The 17,165-nt window shown below is 40.0% G+C and overlaps 2 protein-coding genes across 3 annotated transcripts; one reads left to right on the top strand and one right to left on the bottom strand.

Moving 5' to 3' along the window:
* Positions 1 to 288: 288 nt before the first annotated feature.
* pde6ga (phosphodiesterase 6G, cGMP-specific, rod, gamma, paralog a) lies at positions 289 to 2,492 on the top strand. 2 transcript variants are annotated; one of them, XM_056261740.1, is made up of 4 exons: positions 289 to 325; positions 1,852 to 2,037; positions 2,144 to 2,184; positions 2,303 to 2,492. In XM_056261740.1, exons 2-4 carry the CDS (start codon positions 1,904 to 1,906, stop codon positions 2,377 to 2,379), a joined length of 252 nt encoding a protein of 83 aa, XP_056117715.1. In that variant the 5' UTR covers positions 289 to 325; positions 1,852 to 1,903; the 3' UTR covers positions 2,380 to 2,492. The 2 variants fall into 2 exon arrangements, with proteins under 2 accessions (XP_056117715.1, XP_056117714.1); XM_056261739.1 differs by lacking the exon at positions 289 to 325 and having other exon boundaries at positions 1,751 to 2,037.
* Positions 2,493 to 12,087: 9,595 nt separating this feature from the next.
* On the bottom strand, positions 12,088 to 15,979 carry LOC130095069 (tetraspanin-10). Its single transcript, XM_056261726.1, has 3 exons — positions 15,682 to 15,979; positions 13,952 to 14,574; positions 12,088 to 12,582 (listed from the first exon to the last, which is right to left on the bottom strand). The coding sequence occupies exons 1-3, from the start codon at positions 15,769 to 15,771 to the stop codon at positions 12,252 to 12,254; spliced, it is 1,044 nt and encodes a 347-aa protein (XP_056117701.1). The 5' UTR covers positions 15,772 to 15,979; the 3' UTR covers positions 12,088 to 12,251.
* Positions 15,980 to 17,165: the final 1,186 nt, after the last annotated feature.

Raw genomic sequence — 17,165 nt, 5'->3', positions numbered from 1 at the left:
ACAAACCCTGAAGCAAAAACAAATAAAATCCTAAATTAAAATCAACCAAACGCTCTGTGCCTAATTTAATATAGCATGAGCCATGGAAAACAAACCGGATTAATCTCATATCTGAGGATGTGGCCTCATCGAACCCTGTAAGGGTTGATGACAGCTGCAGTGTTTCGGAAAGAGGAAGGGCCAACATGTGCAGGAATAATCATATTATGATGCTCAGAAGTATATAAGAGCTGATGTGAGCACGTGTGTTGACAGAGAGCCGCGTCCTGAACACCTCAACACACACACACACACACACAGAGACAGAGGAAACACCAGCAGGTGAGTGCATCTAACGTCTATGGGAAAAAAGATTTGTAATGTTTGTTTTAGTTATGTGAAAGTCTCAGTTATAGCTAATGGTTGTATCATATTGTGGCATTGATTTTAAAGAAAGAGAGCACAAGCACACCTATCAAACAATTCACATATTTGTCAAAAAGATATTGTTTCTGTTTGTTTGTTGTTAGTAGATATTTCTATAGTCTAAGCCCGTTCACACCTAGGACGATAACTATGATGACAAAGCTTTAATATTCATTCTTATTCGTTCATTTTCAGAACGATTTTTTTTACAGCTGATGAACCATAAAAAACATTGACAGTAAAACAGAATCCACTCGAGTTTAATGAGCTGAAGCATTTAAACTGGCAGACAACATAACCATGTGTACGCTTATAATATAAATATATTAGTCGGTTGGTGTGCACGCTAATATAGTTATTGTTATCTTTATCATCATTCTTGGGAAGCTCAGCTCCAACCAGCTCCAAAACATCTGTGGCCGGTTGCATAAACTGGTCTTACATAGTCAACTGTTTATTTTTCTTCAAGACTGGTCATAACTTGCATAACAAGGTATAGATTGGTCTCATTTGAATCCAAAAAGGAAGAATGATTAGCCACAACTAATTGCTAGATGGGCAGACTAGTTCTTAATGGTCAGACAGTCTTATTAACCTGCTATGTTTGTGCAACTGGCCGATGCCTGGAAGTTTATAATAATCCTGAAGATCTTGATGGTTCAGGTGTTTAATTGAGGTTGGATCTGAACTCGGCAGGACAGTGGCTCTCCGGGAACTGAGTTTGACTGGTGTGAACGATCCTGATGAACTAAACACACTTGAACTTGAAGAGAACTGACTTCAGACATCCCCTAACTACCTAAACAGGGATTTAAAAAACATTGAGCAAAAATTACATAGAAAGTTTAGTGACAAAAAAAGATACTGGAGCATTTGAGATAGGCACTTTTGATGTTTTTTCTTTTAATCTAATGCAATGAAATTCAGATATTTGAAGCAAGTCTTACATGACCCTATTTCAGTTGCAGCAGAGAAACCATTGTGACGCAAGTGACGTTTTGAGCTCATTTCCTATATTATAGTGCAGTAAACTCAAGCAATGAACTCTTTTGTGCTTCATCTTATAAAAGGAAGAGTTTGACATCAAGCTAATTCTGCTTATTGTGCACTGACCTTCATCTAATGAGATTAATGGAGAAACCCTCTGGACAGCAGATTAAAGGGGACTTGATCATTGTAATGGGGATTAAAGGAGCCTGGACACTGACAGCCTAGAGATTTATAATTATTATTATACACAGTGTATTCATCTGGTCAGAACAGATGACCTATGTGTTCTCTTTATAAATGGTTTTCAATTCTTCCAATGAATCTTTAATCATTATCAAACTTTTTATTTCTATTTACATCATTGAGTATGAAGTGTGCTATATAAATAATACTGCTTCTACTGGAATAACAGAAAGTTTTGCTTCTTTATTTGCCAACTTTACCAATCTCTTACAGATCATCATCAAACAAGTGTCCAGTATACTTGCCATTGGTTTCTATTGTGGTTATGGAGAACTCAAAGCCTAAAGCGAGCAGCAAGGTTGCCACACGTGTCATGGGGCCCGGCAGTGGCCAGACCAAGTTCAAACAGAGGTCAATGCGACAGTTCAAGAGCAAACCCCCCAAAAAGGGTGTCATTGGGTAATACCTTTCACTTTTTAAAAACTACTTTAAATGCCTTTAGTTTGGTCTTGGATGGATCTGCAGGTTTTATCTGTCTTAATATTATTAATGTTGTTATTCTCAGATTTGGTGAAGATATTCCTGGAATGGAATGGTTAGGAACTGGTATGTATAATTTTTCAAAAGTAAAAAAAAAAGTATTATAAAATATTATCTATATTCAAGTCCTTTGAGACTTCATGATTAAGATTATGTGCATGTGTAATCATATTCTCTCTCACAGACTTTAACGTGATCTGTCCGTGGGAGGCATACAGTCACCTGGAATTACACGAGCTGGCCCAGTATGGCATTATATGAGGTCACTTCCTGTTCCCACATCCCACTGAATCAGCAACCAGTGAATGATCATGACAACATCCTGCACCTTAATACATCGATTAAATATTCAAATTAAAAATATCTTTAGTAGAAGTTTGGTTAGTCATTTATTGTAAATTTACAACATTTTAAAAAAATTAAATGGAATTAGTTAATCTACCTCCACCTCTAAACTGATGTTTCCTGTTGACCTAGATTTCACTCCGTCACCAATGCTAATTTCACATAACTTCTTCTTATTCATCTTTTTTTACTTCATTATTTTACATATTAGTATTGTCATATTGACATATAAACGGCGTTTTAGGTGCCACTTCTTGATTTTACTTCCATATTACTCTGCGAACATCAATGTACAAAATGTAGCAGCAGCTGGATCTTTTTAATGATGGATGTATATGTTTTCATTTTATCAAGTTGTAAAATTTGTGTCTAAATGTGTCAAAAATGAGTTTGGCGTGGGGTCTCGGCATCTGCCCATAGCGCGATTACTGGGAGCAGCTCTCTGTGAGTGCCCGGCCCAGTTTATTGGCCTTATGATGCCAGAGAGCCATATGAGAATGAGTCCGACTCATTCCTGGCAGCACAGAAAGGGTTTGGACATCAAATAAAGCTTGATTTTTTCATACTTTTCAACAATGTGTCTGAGTAATTCCTGCTTCTATAACTGCTGGTCAAATACAAACTAAAACATTATGCACAATATGCAGTCTGTAACATGTAGCCAATAGCAGGATGTGGTTTCAAAACACTTCGGTTACCCTTTAAATGTTTCAGCATCCCCGTGTGCAACATGGAAGGATTGAAGCCGGCGCAGACATTGTGTTTGGACTCCAACGATCTTTCAAGGTCCTGGAAGAAGTGGAAGGATGAGTTTATACTTTATGTGGAGTTAACAGTGAGTGACGACGATGAAAAGAAAAAAGTGACACTTTTCAGCTATCTTGTTGGTGAAAGCGGCAGAGAATTAATGGACACTCTAATGAGTGACGCCGCCAGAGATACGTGGAGATTAAAAGACATTATCGACAAATTTGATGGACATTGCAACCCTTGTGTGAACGAAACTGTCGAACGGTATCTCTTCTTTACCAAGAACCAGCCAGAGGTCGGGTGAGTCTATTGACAGCTATGTCACGGAACTAAGAGTACTGGCGAAAACATGCAACTTCGGACAACTGAGAGACTCGCTTATCTGCGACCGTGTTGTGTGTGGATTAAACAGCACAAGCATGAGAGAGAGACTGTTGCGTGAGAAAAATTTGTCGCTGGACACGTGCATACAGCTGTGCAGAGCGGCAGAGTTGTCGCGGGAGAACTGTAAAGCCATCTCAGGACCGATGGTGGAAGAGGTGCATGCACTACGAGGAGCAGTGCACTAGAGACGGACAAGTGACACAGTGGACTGCAAGTTCTGTGGTAAGACACATGATAAAAACAAGCTGAAAGGCCCAGCTTATGGGAAGAAGTGCAAAAAATGTGGAAAGGACAACCACTTTGCAGCTAAATGTAGAGAACACAGAGAAAAGACTATTGTACATAAGGTAACAGAATGTGAAAGTGAAGAATATGAGGAAATCCTGTGTGTGACTGAAGCACAGGCAGAGGATGTTAATGCAGTGGGCACGAGCAGAGCAGATGACACCCAGCTGTTTGCATGTATGCTTCTTGGGACAGACATGGTGAAATTCCAAATTGACTGTGGTGCCACTTGCAACATCATTCCGATCCATTTGATAAACCCGGGAAAAAAAACTGGAACACACAGACAGTGTATTACTCATGTACAACAAGAGCAGACTGAGACCATTGGGAAAATGTAAAGTTAAGTTGAGAAATCCTATAAACCAGACACTGTACCAGCTCGAGTTGCAAGTGGTAGATGGAGATGACGCTGTACCGTTGCTTGGTAAAAAGCAAGTGAGGCCATGAAGCTCATAAAGGTGCGTTATGAGAATTTAATGGCAATAGATAGCATTGTCACCACAGAGAAACTTACAACTGGAAAGTGTTCCAACGAACAAATCAAAGGTGAGTATGCTGATGTATTCACTGGAGACGGATGTCTAGAAGGAGAGTACAAAATAGAGGTAGATAAAACTGTAAAGCCAGTGCAGTTGCCCAAGAGACGTGTGCCAGTCTCTATGATGAAACCACTCAAAGAGGAACTACAGGATCTACAGCGCAGAGGAATCATAACACCTGTCCAATGCAGCACAGACTGGATCAGCGTTATGGTTGTTGTACAGAAACAAAATGGAAACCCGAGAGTGTGCATCGACCCCAGACCATTAAACAAAGCATTAAAGCGCAGCCATTTTCCACTACCCACTATTGAGGACATACTCCCAGACCTGTCCAAAGCCAAGGTATTCACAGTGTGTGATGTCAAAAGTGGTTTCTGGCATGTCAAGCTCCATGAGGAATCCAGTTACCTGACGACATTCGCCACACCCTTTGGGCGTTACAGGTGGCTGAGGATGCCTATGGGAGTCAGCCCGGCACCTGAAGTTTTCCAAAAGAAACTGACACAAGCATTAGATGATCTGCCTGGACTGTACATAATCGCTGATGATGTACTGATCTCAGGACAGGGTGAGTCACAAGAAGCAGCTGAGCAGGATCATGACAGAAAACTGCGACTGTTTCTGAACCGGTGCAGACAACAGAGCACTGAACGCAGAAAAGTTCAAGCTGACACTAAATGAAGCACCATACATTGGACATCTCCTCACTGCTGATGGACTAAAAGTGGACCTAGAAAAGGTACGAGCAATCACACAAATGCCGAGACCAACAGATGTGAAATCAGTTCAGAGACTGTTGGGCATGGTGTGTTACCTGGCCAAGTTTTGCCCACATCTCTCTGACCAATGTGAGCCACTGAGAAAGCTGACACATAAAGACAGTGAGTGGAACTGGACAGAGCAACATGAGGAGGCATTCCACAAACTTAAAGACACTATTGCACAGGCTCCAGTGCTGAAGTTTTACAGCCCAGATGAGGAACTGACTCAGATACAGGTTTAGGTGCAGCACTCATGCAGAGGGGTAAGCCTAATATGTATCCGCAGAATTCCAGAGATTCCTTTGGGAATTCCAACACAATACCTCATCTCCAGGTTACCCTCAGAGTAACAGCAAAGCTGAGTCAGCCGTGAAGACAGCAAAGATGCTCATGCGCAAAGCCAAAGCTGCAGGACGGGACCCGTATCTTTCTACGCTAGACCACCGCAATACTCCATCACAAGGCCTGATGTCCAGTCCAGCACAGAGACTGCTTAACCGCCGTACCAGAACACTGTTACCTACAAAGACAAGTCTTCTGCAACCACAAGTCATAAGTGCACAGGAGGATCTGATCAACAACCAACAACGTCAGTGTGCCTACTATGACAGATCAGCTAGAGATTTGAATGAACTGAAACCAGGTGACCGTGTGCGAGTACAACCATTTGCACCATACAATGTCTGGAGGTTAGGTAACATTCAGAGGCCCATTGATGCAAGGTCCTACGAGGTCCACTTAGACACAGGCAATGTTCTCAGGAGAAATCGGAGACACCTCAGACGGGCTCCTGGAGCGACCCCCAGCCGACCCCCAGACATAGACACTGATGACACTTTACACACTCGGAGACCGCCTCTCCCTTCTGTACCTCCGAGAAGGTCACACCCTTAGATAACACCAACAGTGATGTGCCAGTCACTACCAGGTCTGGCCGCATAGTGAAGAAACCACCGCGTTACATGGACTTTGTAACACACTAAGCTTGAAGAAACAGCACTTTGAATGTTACTATGTTTTGAATGTTACAAGGGTATGTTTGATTTAAGCCGATGCTAATTGGTTAAGGGCAATCTTATTTTTTTTGTATATAGAGATATATATTTTGGAAATGTGTATGTTGATAGTCTACAGAGAGAAAACAAAATACAACACTGTATTTATGACATTTAAGTTGTGCTGGCATTAAGAAGGCACCTGAAGTCTCAGTCTCAAAAGAGAAAGGATGTAACAGTAGTGATTGTTTAGCATGTAGGAATGTGCTATGATGTGGATCCTTGGTAATATTGTGGTCGCAGCGCACGGACCGTTTAGTAGGTTGCACGCAGAGGCTTGCATGTTATGCTGCAGCACCGTTAATTCACTATATATGTGTTCAAACTTATTGCTCAATTAACCACAACCCGTTGGGTGTTAAACAAGATATTCTGGAGTCTGTGAGTATAAAGACCAGAATAACAGTTAATGCAAGATCACTCTCAAATAAAACATTTGTTTTAAATGACTTTTTTACACAACATGATTTAGATTTTCTGTTTATTTCTGAAACCTGGCTTAATGTCAGTGAAATGCATCCTCTGATTGAACTTTCTCCAGATGACTGTTCATTTTTTAGCACCCCTAGAGCTTCTGGCCGGGGTGGCGGACTTGCTTGTGTTTTTAAGAAGAGATTTAAATGCCGTCTTTTGTCAACGGTGAATTATCAGAGCTTTGAGGCCCAAGTTATTATGTGTGATCCTTGGAAAGCTGTTTTGTGTGTTCTGGTATATAGACCTCCGAGGTACAACAAGGATTTTATTCAGCAGTTTTCAGAGTTTTATCTCATATTGTGTCTAGTTGTGAAAATATTTTAATTCTTCTGGATTTTAATATTCATTTGTGCTGTCCGAATGGTTTCTGAGTTTTTACAATTGGTAGACTCTTTTAATTTCATGCAGTGTGTTTCAAGTCCTACCCATGAACAAGGCCATATTTTAGATTTGGTCTTGTCTCTGGGCCTTCCGATTTGTAATATTGATGTTTGTAATGATGTTTTGTCTGATCATATGCCTGTTATTTTTAATGCTTGTTTGCCATGCAAACCAATTTTGCCTCAGACAGATGTGATTTCTTCTTGTCTCATTACGTCATCAACGGCTCTAGAATTTTCTGAGTATATATCTCCTCTTCATTTGTAAATGTGATTAAGTCTCCTTCTCTTTCTGTGGGCCCAGATGAGCTTGATACTCTTTAATTCTGTTTGCTCAGATATTTTGTATGTAGTGGTCCCATATAAAGTTAGTAAACTAAAGATTAATTCAATACCCTGGCTTAATAATTATACTCGTTCTTTGAGGCAGGAATGCAGAAAGGCTGAACGAAAATGGAGAAAGGATAAGCAACAGGTTTCTCTTCAAATTATGAGGCAGTGTTTTTCAGATATCAGGCTGCTGTGAGGCAAAATTATTTCTCTAGTGTCATTGCACAGAAATGTAATGCCCCTACAGCCCTTTTCGCAACGATAAATAGACTTCTAAAACCAATTGGCTGTTCTGTTTTGACTCCCTCGTTGGAAACATGTTTCAGATATTTTTTATGGAAAAAGTGGAGAAGATTTGATCTAGTCTTCCTATATTGCCGGTTGAGACTGTGTTGTTGACAGCTAGTGTCAAGAGTTTTGACACTTTGAGCAGGTGTCAGTGGCGCAAGTTAAGAACATCATTATTCATTTGAAGCCTACATCTGATGATTGTAATGTGACTCCTTTACGCATTCTCAAGGAATTGGTGGATGTTGTTGGGCCAAGTATTGCCTCTATTATTAATAGCAGTCTTCATAATGGGATTGTTCCAAGCAAGCGGTTATTCAGCCACTTCTTAAAAAGCATAACTTAGACCCATTTGAATTAAAGAATTACCGGCCCATTTCAAAACTTCCATGCTTATTAAAGGTTTTAGAGAAGGTGGTTTATGCACGGCTGATGTAATTTTTAAGTAAACATGAGATCTTAGATAAATTTCAGTCCGGTGTTAGGCCAGGCTATGTACAGAATCTGCACTCTTGAGAGTTGTTAATGACCTTTGTTTAATCCGAGATGCAGGTAATGCTGCAGCTCTGATTTTATTGGACTTGAGTGTGTCATGATTCTGCCCTCGTGTCCTTGATTTTCTCTAGTCTTGAGGCAGGATCATGACAGAATCATGTTTTGTGTGCAAGGACATGGTCTTGTGTTTTCAGCCATGTGCTTGTGTTGTCTCGTTACGTTACCCCGCCCCCTTGTTATCCTCGTCTCGTCATCATTGTCTAGTCAGTTTCACCTGTCCTTGTCTAGTCTGCTTCACCTGTCTTTGTCATTAGTGTTCCCCTATTTCATCCCCTTGTGTTTGCTGTCCTGTGCCGGTTCATTGTGTCACACTTTGTGAGAGTCTACCTGTGAGTACCTTGTCTTTGAAGAATGTCTTGATCTTGTGTTTGCTGTTTAATAGTCTAGTGTTTGTCAAGTGTTATCTAGTTTAGTTATCCCTCGTTTGTTTTGCCCCCTCGTGGGCTTTATTTTCCCCTGTTTTTCTGTTATAATAAACGTTGTGTAATTGTCTATCGTCTGCGTTTGGGTTCTTCTGCTATCATCATAACAGAGTGTGGCTTTTGATACAATAGACCATGTGATTCTCATGAAGCGGTTATCCCAATTAGTTGGAATACGTGGGACAGTTTTAAAGTGGTTCAAGTCTTATCTTACTGATAGAGCATTCTCAGTAAAGTATGGTAACTTTGTTTCAACAACAGTGCCCGTCACTGGTGGGGTTCCTCAGGGTTCTGTTATAGGCCCAATTTTATTTTCTTTGTACATGTTGCCCCTGGGTTTGATTTTTAAAAAATATGGCATGTCGTACCATTTGTATGCCGACGATACACAAATCTATCTCCCTTTGAAATCAGGAGATAATTGTGGTTCTAACTCACTGTTGGCATGTCTGTAGGAGGTTAAGAGTTGGATGACTCATAATTTGGTTCAGTTAAACCAAAGTTAAACTGAGATTATGCTTTTTGGCCCTGCCAGAGGATGCTTAGATATTGCAACATATTTTGGCACACGGTCAGACTATTGCCATGACCAAGTAAAAAACGTAGGTGTTGTGTTTGACCCAGAGCTGAAATTTGATAAGCAGATTTAATGCCTCGGTTAAGAGTTGCTTTTTCCAGATTAGGACTATTGCACACCTATTCTGTTGAGAAAAGATTTAGAAAAGGTTATTAATTCTTTTGTTCTGTCCTGCCTTGTCTATTGTAATGTTTTGTATGTAGGGTTCAGTCAGACCACTATATCACGCTTGAAGTTAGTTCAGAATGCAGCGACACGTCTGCTGGTGGGTGCTCAGAAAAGTCATCACATTTCTCCTGTTTTAGCTTCTCTCAGGTGGCTACCAGTGGATTTCAGGATAAAATATAAAACTCTGCTGTATGTATTTAAAGCAGTTCATGGGATAGCTCCTGCTTATGTATCTGAGCTTATTGCTCTTCATCAAGCACCTAGGTCTTTAAGATCAAATAATAAAGCATTGCTTTCTGTCCCTCGATCTCATTTAAAGTTAAAAGGTGATCAGGCCTTTGCTGTTGCGGGTCCGAGGCTTTGGAATAGTCTGCCTCTTGAACTAAGAGAGATTACTTTTTTAAATGCATTTAAAACCAGTGTTAAAAAAATATTTCTTGTCTTTAGCCTTTGAGAGGTTGGGCTAGTAACTGTATTTGTAAGTGGCATGTTGTTTTTATGTGTTGTTTGTTTTATGCTGCTGACTGTACACCACTTTGGTCTGCAGGTGCAGTTGTAAAGTGCTTTATAAATAAAAGTAAGTAAGTGAGTGACGAATCCACCCTTGTATGGATGCTGCTTCAATTTGATCAAATTCCCTCATCCTCTCCGGCTCCGGATTCCCCTTCTCATCCGCACTCTCCCTCTTCCTCTGACACCATCCATTTTTCTTCTTCTTTTTCTTCTTGGTTTTATGGGAGCCGTACATTTTTGTTGAAGACAGGTGAACTTACCTGTTGCCTTTTTATAGTGTTTAAACCTGATTGGTGTGTCTACAGTTAAGCACCAGTGTGTGTACACACCTGGTGGCTGTGTTTAACTTATTGGGTCATTGGTGTGTTCATTTGAAAGCCTTTGCTTTGAAATTGTAAGGAAATGACATCATGATACATTTCTGTGTCAAATGCATACAAGTGTGTTTAGTGTTTTGCAAATCACTGTGTGTAATGTTTTGCGAAAAGTGTGAAGCGGACAATGTGCTTAAAGTTGTGCAAATCTAGGCCAGGGTTTTGCTCCTTGAGTGTAAGGTTTTGCTAATTGTGGAAAAGTTTTAATTTTAGTGTGTAAGCAATTGAAAAAAAAACTGTATTTCTCAATAAGAACTTTTGAGTGAAAGAAATAAAATCTGGATTGTAATAAGTGAAGATGCTGAGATCTGTTAGTGTGATCTGTTAGTGTTTAATATTCTGTTGGGATTTAAAGTGTTTCTGTATTGTCTGTTTTGTGGGTCACCATTGTGCTGAAGAGAGCCTGTGCTTCAGTCCAGGATGGGCCAGAAAACATTGGTGTTTTGCTGTGTGTTTCTTTATTTAAGAGGTGGTGTAGTTGCTGATGCAGTGACATATTAATTCAAGCATGTAGTTAATTCAATATATACCTGTAAAATAGAAGTGTTTTTCTGTAAAATGTTAAATGAAAATGTCTGTAAATGTTTTTTTGCACTTGGTTTTTGTTTGGCAGCCGTAGCTGAAAGAGTTTTTTTTCCTCAGTTTGGGGGTCTGTCAACAACTCTGCATGGCCGAACGCGCTGATGACGTGTGATGTCTGTGCGAGCAGGTGCGCCGATGCATAGAAATACATATGTTGACATGCAAGTAGGACATCGGACCGAATGCAATGATTGGACACAGAAGATATAGTGTACATTTTTTATATTTATACCACTTCTATTAATAATTGCTGTCAGGATGTGAAGAGAGTTTTAACCAGTAGCAAACAGTGTTTCTAAAACATATTGCCTTCCCAACCTTCAACAAGCAAATTTAGAGCCTTAATTATAGAATCATAAATCTAAAATGATTTTATTTTATTAAACTGTACTGAAACAAGTTAAATGTTTTTTTATTGTTCAAAATAAACAAGAACTCTTAAAGTTCCCAGCACATCACATTTACGCTTCATTTGTCAACAATTGACTTATTAACTTGACTAAAGTTCTGTCATGACAACTCTGGGAGTGATTGGCATGGTAATGGGTATGAAAATGTTATATGTGTGGTCTTGGCGAAATAGATCTGCTACGCTGCTACTTTTATTGCTGCTGCTGTAGGTTATTGCTGCGGCAGAGCAAGTATGGGACTTGCTACTGCCAATACATGCATGACACACTGCTGTAAGCAAGTAAGACATGCTGCTGCTGTACAATGTAGCGTACATGAATTACCCATAGCAGATACAGGTGGAGCTGGGGATGGTGAAGGGTTTCTGAAACCACACTGCACTGCTAAGGCAAATGCTCAACACGTATTTGAAGGTTGAGCAGCGAGCTCATTGGCTACTGATACGACAGGAACCAATCAGCTGTGTCCTATGGATAACGATGTGATTATGAACAGGTGAGTAAAAGCACCTATTAGCCTTCACTAGAGTTTCATGCCAGAACTTTGTATTTGACCTGATAATGTTCACTATAGAAAGCGGATTAGAGGCCCTTAGTTTTACATTATGAATTGCAGTTTAAGAATGTGATTATATACAAAAAGCTTGTGTAGAAGGGAAGTGTTTGTGTACGTGTGTAGAGTATGATTTGGTCATTTAAACAACTTTACCAACTAGGAATAGGTATTTTATGAAAACATTTACAAACAATGAAAACCAATAAGTACCTTCAATGCCTTTAAGATTTAACATGCTATCATAAATTTCCTAGACTATTTGTCTCCAGACTAAACAGCTTAAGTTCTCCAGATGCCAGATGCAATGAATTAATTAAATCCAGGCTGGTTCAGAATCCCGATGACACATTATAGTGTTATTTAAAACATCTGAGTCCATTCATTGCAGTGATTGTAAGTACACATCATGCTGAGCTCTGTTCCAGCGTATCTTGCGCAGCAGATGAGTCGTCATGAACAGAGTGAGTATCTGGACCCCCAGCAGAATTATGACTACCGTGACAATCACTCCACTGTTGTGCTCAATCCAGCGGGAGATGCTGCCCAAACAGCCGCCCAGGAAGATCACGCTCTGGGCAGAGAACTCATCCATCTGTTGGGCGCCCACTCCACACTGGCTGTTCCACACCGTCCCGTTCTCTAGGGGGTCTACACAGCATGAAGGGGGCACTCCGCAAGCCTGGACCCCTGGAGCCGAACAGTTGAAATACCTGTGCCAGAGAAATGGATACCGGTGAGACTCACTCAACTGGATTTGCAACAATGCTTTTTGAGTTCAAAGGTAGGTCAAGGGTGAAGTGTCATATATGTCCCACTTGTGGCACCAAGAATTAATGCAAAAACAAGAAGGCCTATGTTTTTACATTTTGGAAATTGTTAGTGATACATGCCTGAAATTCTAAACCGATGTTGTAGGTTATTTCTATTTGGTTGCTAAGGTGTTCTTAGGCCCTGTGCCAAATGGCACACTTCATATGCACTCACGGTCTTGTGGCCACCTTAAAATGGCCGCCGATGTGCGTGACCGTGAAGTCCAAGAGACTGAGGGGTGTCCCATTTGTCATTTTAGTATTCAGTCGATATGTGCCCTCGATACACATGAGCTCTGCAGCAGACTTATACGGTTATACCCGACAGTCAAAGCACTATTACTTCACGAAAGTGTGGACTGGTAGTGTTCAGGGTGCCATTTGGGACATGGCAAAATTAATGTTCTGATGCTAGGTCATTGCTATGTGGTTGCTAAGGGACTCAGAGGGTTTTTTAGTACATTTCTATGTGATTGCTAGGGTGGTCTGGGTGGTTGCTTACTAGAAAAGGTCAAAAAGGTTCATGCAAATCCATGAATGCTGCCATGATGCTAGGGTGTTGCTAGGAAGTTGCTAAGTGATTCTAAATTTGATTTTAGTGCATTTTTGGGTGGTTTCTAGACAATTGCTTACCAGCCCAGGTCAAAATTGTACATGCTAAACTTGATGCCACAATGCAAGGGTGTTGCTATGTGGTTACTAAGGAATTCAGAGTAGTTTTTAGTGCATTTCTCAACAGACATTTACAGCGATAGTCTGGCGTTATAATTTATTTGCTTTTGGTGTACTGTGGAGTGGGTAAAACTGTTTTTAATGGCAGGCTAGCATATACCGTTGACTCGCGCTAGCCTAGCACCGGCCAACTATGCAACTGGAAGGATTGGATGAAAATTTTTGAAAACTGTTTCCACTGATAAATAACACCCAGGCTAACTTGGAAATGAGGTCCGATTACCAAAATCCTGAACCACCCCTTTAACTTTAAACTCCCTTCAATAGAGCCTTACTTTGCCAATAACGGGTAATCGTAATTGGGATTGCTAAATAAGGATTGTGGTGTCATCAAGTGAAATATTGGAAAGCATGAATGGGAAAATTATGGGTAAGCCAACTCCAAACTATGAGTCCAGAGTGCATTATGCTGGATACGATCTTTATTGCAAATTAGGTTGTATAATCTGTTTATTTAACTTTGGACTACTGCAGTGTTGGAAACTGTTATGATGTCAGCCCCTCTCTTGATTTCCACTCATTTTGCTCATGCACTCACACATTGATTTCCCAGTCTCTGTAGGTATCCGCCCCGCAGCACTGCAGGCCCGTCTGGATCTCATCAGTGATGAACCTCAGGTCCAGGTCGTCCTGGTACCGCACCATGGCGGCCTGCATACCCGAGCGCAAAACCTCCACGATCTGGCCTTGCAGGCTGTAAACCAGGACCGCCGCCAGAACCTGCACCATTAAAAGGAGCAGGACAGCAGCCGAGAAGGTCCGAAGAAGGCACATGTTCTCCCGCAACGCCCCCACGCATCCCGTCAGGCTCAGCAGGGCGAGAACCAAACCGAGGAACGTGAAGAGCAGCATGGGGTCTGTGCCGATACCGCTGATCTTCTCCTGAGCAAAAGACTCTTTGTTAATCAGGCCCCACAGGCCTACCACTAGCGTGACCAGACCGAGAACAGTGAAGAGCAGGTTGCTCGTGATGAGGAGGTACTTCAGAATATAGTCGCTCCAACTGGACGAACTGTAAACCCGTGGAGCGAAGATGTTCCATGATGAAGCTCTGGTTGACCCTTCATGGCAGGATAAACTCGAGCTGGTTTGACTTCCTGAACTGTCGTGCGTTCCCAGATACGTGGCCGCTGAGGTACCCTCTGAGTTTTTAACGTCTCCCTGATGATGGTATAAGAAGTAGAAAGTTCATGAATTTGGTCAGATGAATACCCTAAAGGTGATGATACACAGGGCAACTTTTTGAGCAATGTTGCCGTCAACGGGCACAGGGCCCACAACCTAAATTATCCAGACAGAAAGTTATTGCACATTTTCAATGGGAAAATGCCAAGCAACAATCACTCTGCAAGATTGCCCAGCAACATTGCTCAAAAAGTTGCCCTGTGTATCATCACCTTAAGAGCTCCTGGGCCAGATTCACGAAACAGTGTCAGTGCATTCATAATAATAACCATATTAATAATAGTTAATCAAACACTCTTGTTCAGTTGAATATCCTTAGACAGTTTGGACCAAATTTACAGTTTCAGTGCATTAATAATAATTATTATAATAATAACAATAGAAACTTAATTATTATTATTTTTACTCTGATTAAACATTATGAAAATTATAATAATATTATTGCTAACTGTTGTTATTATTATTACTATTAGTTTTATTATTACTATTAATACATTGAAACTGTTAAGTAAATTTGGCCCAAACTGACCAAGAGTGTTTCATTAAACTATTTGGAAATAATAATAATAATAATAATTGTTATTATTATAATTATAATTATGTATTATTATTGATTATTGTTGTTGTTGTTTCTGTTACTGTTGTTGTTCAATAATTTAAAATATTATTATTTGTGTAATAATAATGAACATTTCTTTTTCTTCTTCTTTTTCATTTATTAATGGTAATAAATAAGTATAACACATTGCTGCATTTGTTATTATTATTATAAATAAAAGTAATAAGAATGATACAAATAATAACAAATATTATTTATAATTTAAGTTATTAATATTTAATCAAACATTCTTGCCTCTCTATTGCCGCTAAATAGTGTATTAGAGGTAATCCTGCCTTAAACTCACATTATAAGTTGTTATGTTATTCCAATGAGCAGAAATAAGTTTTCACTCTTTGATTTACATAATGTCTTTTGTGAATTGGCTGCTACAACAGATGCTTAGCAGGGACAAAAGTACAATCAACTGGCAAATGTAGCAATACAAAAATGTAAAGAAAATGAACAGAAAGGAGTCACACTACCTTTGGTATCAGAGGTTTGTTCTCTCCATTCTGGAAGTGATTCCTCCGCACCCAAAAGAAAAATCTCCCAAAAGACGGAAACCACCCCATACCTCCCAAATACCGGGAGCGGACACGTTATGTCCTCCAGAGCGCTCAGAGAGGGATGCTGGTCTGCTGAGGGGTAGAGGAGACAGAAGGGAACGAGTGTGAGTGCGAGTGGGCCACGGCACAGCATTCCTACATCATGTGAGAGTCACAGTACTGAGGATTACAGGTCAGCGTTGCAACCGGCCCTGAAGGCTCAAGCACACAGTGTGCAGCTCACATGAACGACTGAACGCGTTAGCAAGATGGGTCACTGCTCCACCACTCAGACATAATAAAGCTTATAAAAGCACAATAAAGTTTATGCATGAGTTTATGGTCACAGGGACAGTTGTTATAGACTAAAACTGGTAAAAGTGGTGTTCGTTAATTGAAGTAAAGCTGAAATAAAATATTTAAACTTTCAAATATTTAAAACTTTAAAATAAAATAAAAAACTTTGAATGACAATTAGAAATAATGCCTTGGCAACTAATGGAAATAGAATTGAAGTAAAATTACTCAAACTAAAACGGGAATAAAAAAAAGAAATAAGCAAATGGTTTGGAAATGACATTAAAATATAACATTACATTTTTGATTTTTTTTACTATTCTAATATTTGTAACAGATGTCTTGTTTAAGATTGGTATTTAATGTAAAATACTATCCATTAGTGACTTTCAGTGAAAATCACTTTTGGAAAAATGCAGTAAACTAGCTTTTCGCTAAAAAGGGGAAACCTGCAGCTACTGAACACATTTGCAGTCCTCTGGAATTAAACGAAACATAAAATCAGCGTGATGCATGCATACATCTCATGGTGACTTTTCCTGTGGTTGCTTGTGCAGATGTGCTCGCTGTGAGATATCCCCCATGCTCCTGGATCTTTCCTGCATGACCTTGGCTTCGGGTCTTCATTTGAAGAGGAGAGCGCAGCACAGTAGGTATTCCAGGAATGAACGGAGCAGATTTTTCCTTCTCACAGCTCCATCCAGAGCCAAATCATCTCACACCACCTGACTCCAAAAATATTACTCATACAGACACTGCTGTCTGTGCAAACTCCATAAAACTGTGCTCGCTTCGCCATGTCTGGAGGTTTACTGATGCTTACGTTTGCATTATCTAAGTTCATTTATGCTCATATTTTGTTATTTTAAAAGTTCCTAATTTTGTTTTGACTAACAGACTTAAATATATTATGACAGTTTACTTAACAGAAAACCAAAGATTTTAGAGCGCTCGCTAATCCTTGATTAGACTCTCAGGACAGCTTTTTCTATGATTGCCTAGCAACATAAAAAAAACGCAGCACACTGCTCTTTTCCTAATTAAAAAAGTCAACCTGAAAAAACGCGTTCAGTGTGATCTGGATCTAAGTCTGTTGTGATTGGTCTACTCTTCTCTGATTGGTC

This window comes from Rhinichthys klamathensis, unplaced genomic scaffold (genome assembly GCF_029890125.1).
Source record: "Rhinichthys klamathensis goyatoka isolate OS25496 unplaced genomic scaffold, OSU_Roscu_1.1 h1tg000185l_1, whole genome shotgun sequence".
NCBI classification, from domain to species: Eukaryota; Metazoa; Chordata; class Actinopteri; order Cypriniformes; family Leuciscidae; genus Rhinichthys; species Rhinichthys klamathensis.
The sequence above is the reverse complement of the archived record's forward strand: the minus strand, read 5'-3'. Positions and strand labels throughout refer to the sequence as shown.

Bases quoted from the DNA above. Each gene is read 5' to 3' on its own strand.
- pde6ga (XM_056261740.1), top strand. From the start codon at position 1,904: ATGGAGAACTCAAAGCCTAAAGCGAGCAGCAAGGTTGCCACACGTGTC. The intron at 2,038-2,143 runs GTAATACCTTTC...TGTTATTCTCAG, and splicing joins CCCAAAAAGGGTGTCATTGG to ATTTGGTGAAGATATTCCTG. The intron at 2,185-2,302 runs GTATGTATAATT...TCTCTCTCACAG, and splicing joins AATGGAATGGTTAGGAACTG to ACTTTAACGTGATCTGTCCG.
- LOC130095069 (XM_056261726.1), bottom strand. From the start codon at position 15,771: ATGGGGTGGTTTCCGTCTTTTGGGAGATTTTTCTTTTGGGTGCGGAGG. The intron at 14,575-15,681 runs GTAGTGTGACTC...TACCATCATCAG, and splicing joins ACAAACCTCTGATACCAAAG to GGAGACGTTAAAAACTCAGA. The intron at 12,583-13,951 runs GTGAGTGCATGA...TCTCTGGCACAG, and splicing joins AGAGACTGGGAAATCAATGT to GTATTTCAACTGTTCGGCTC.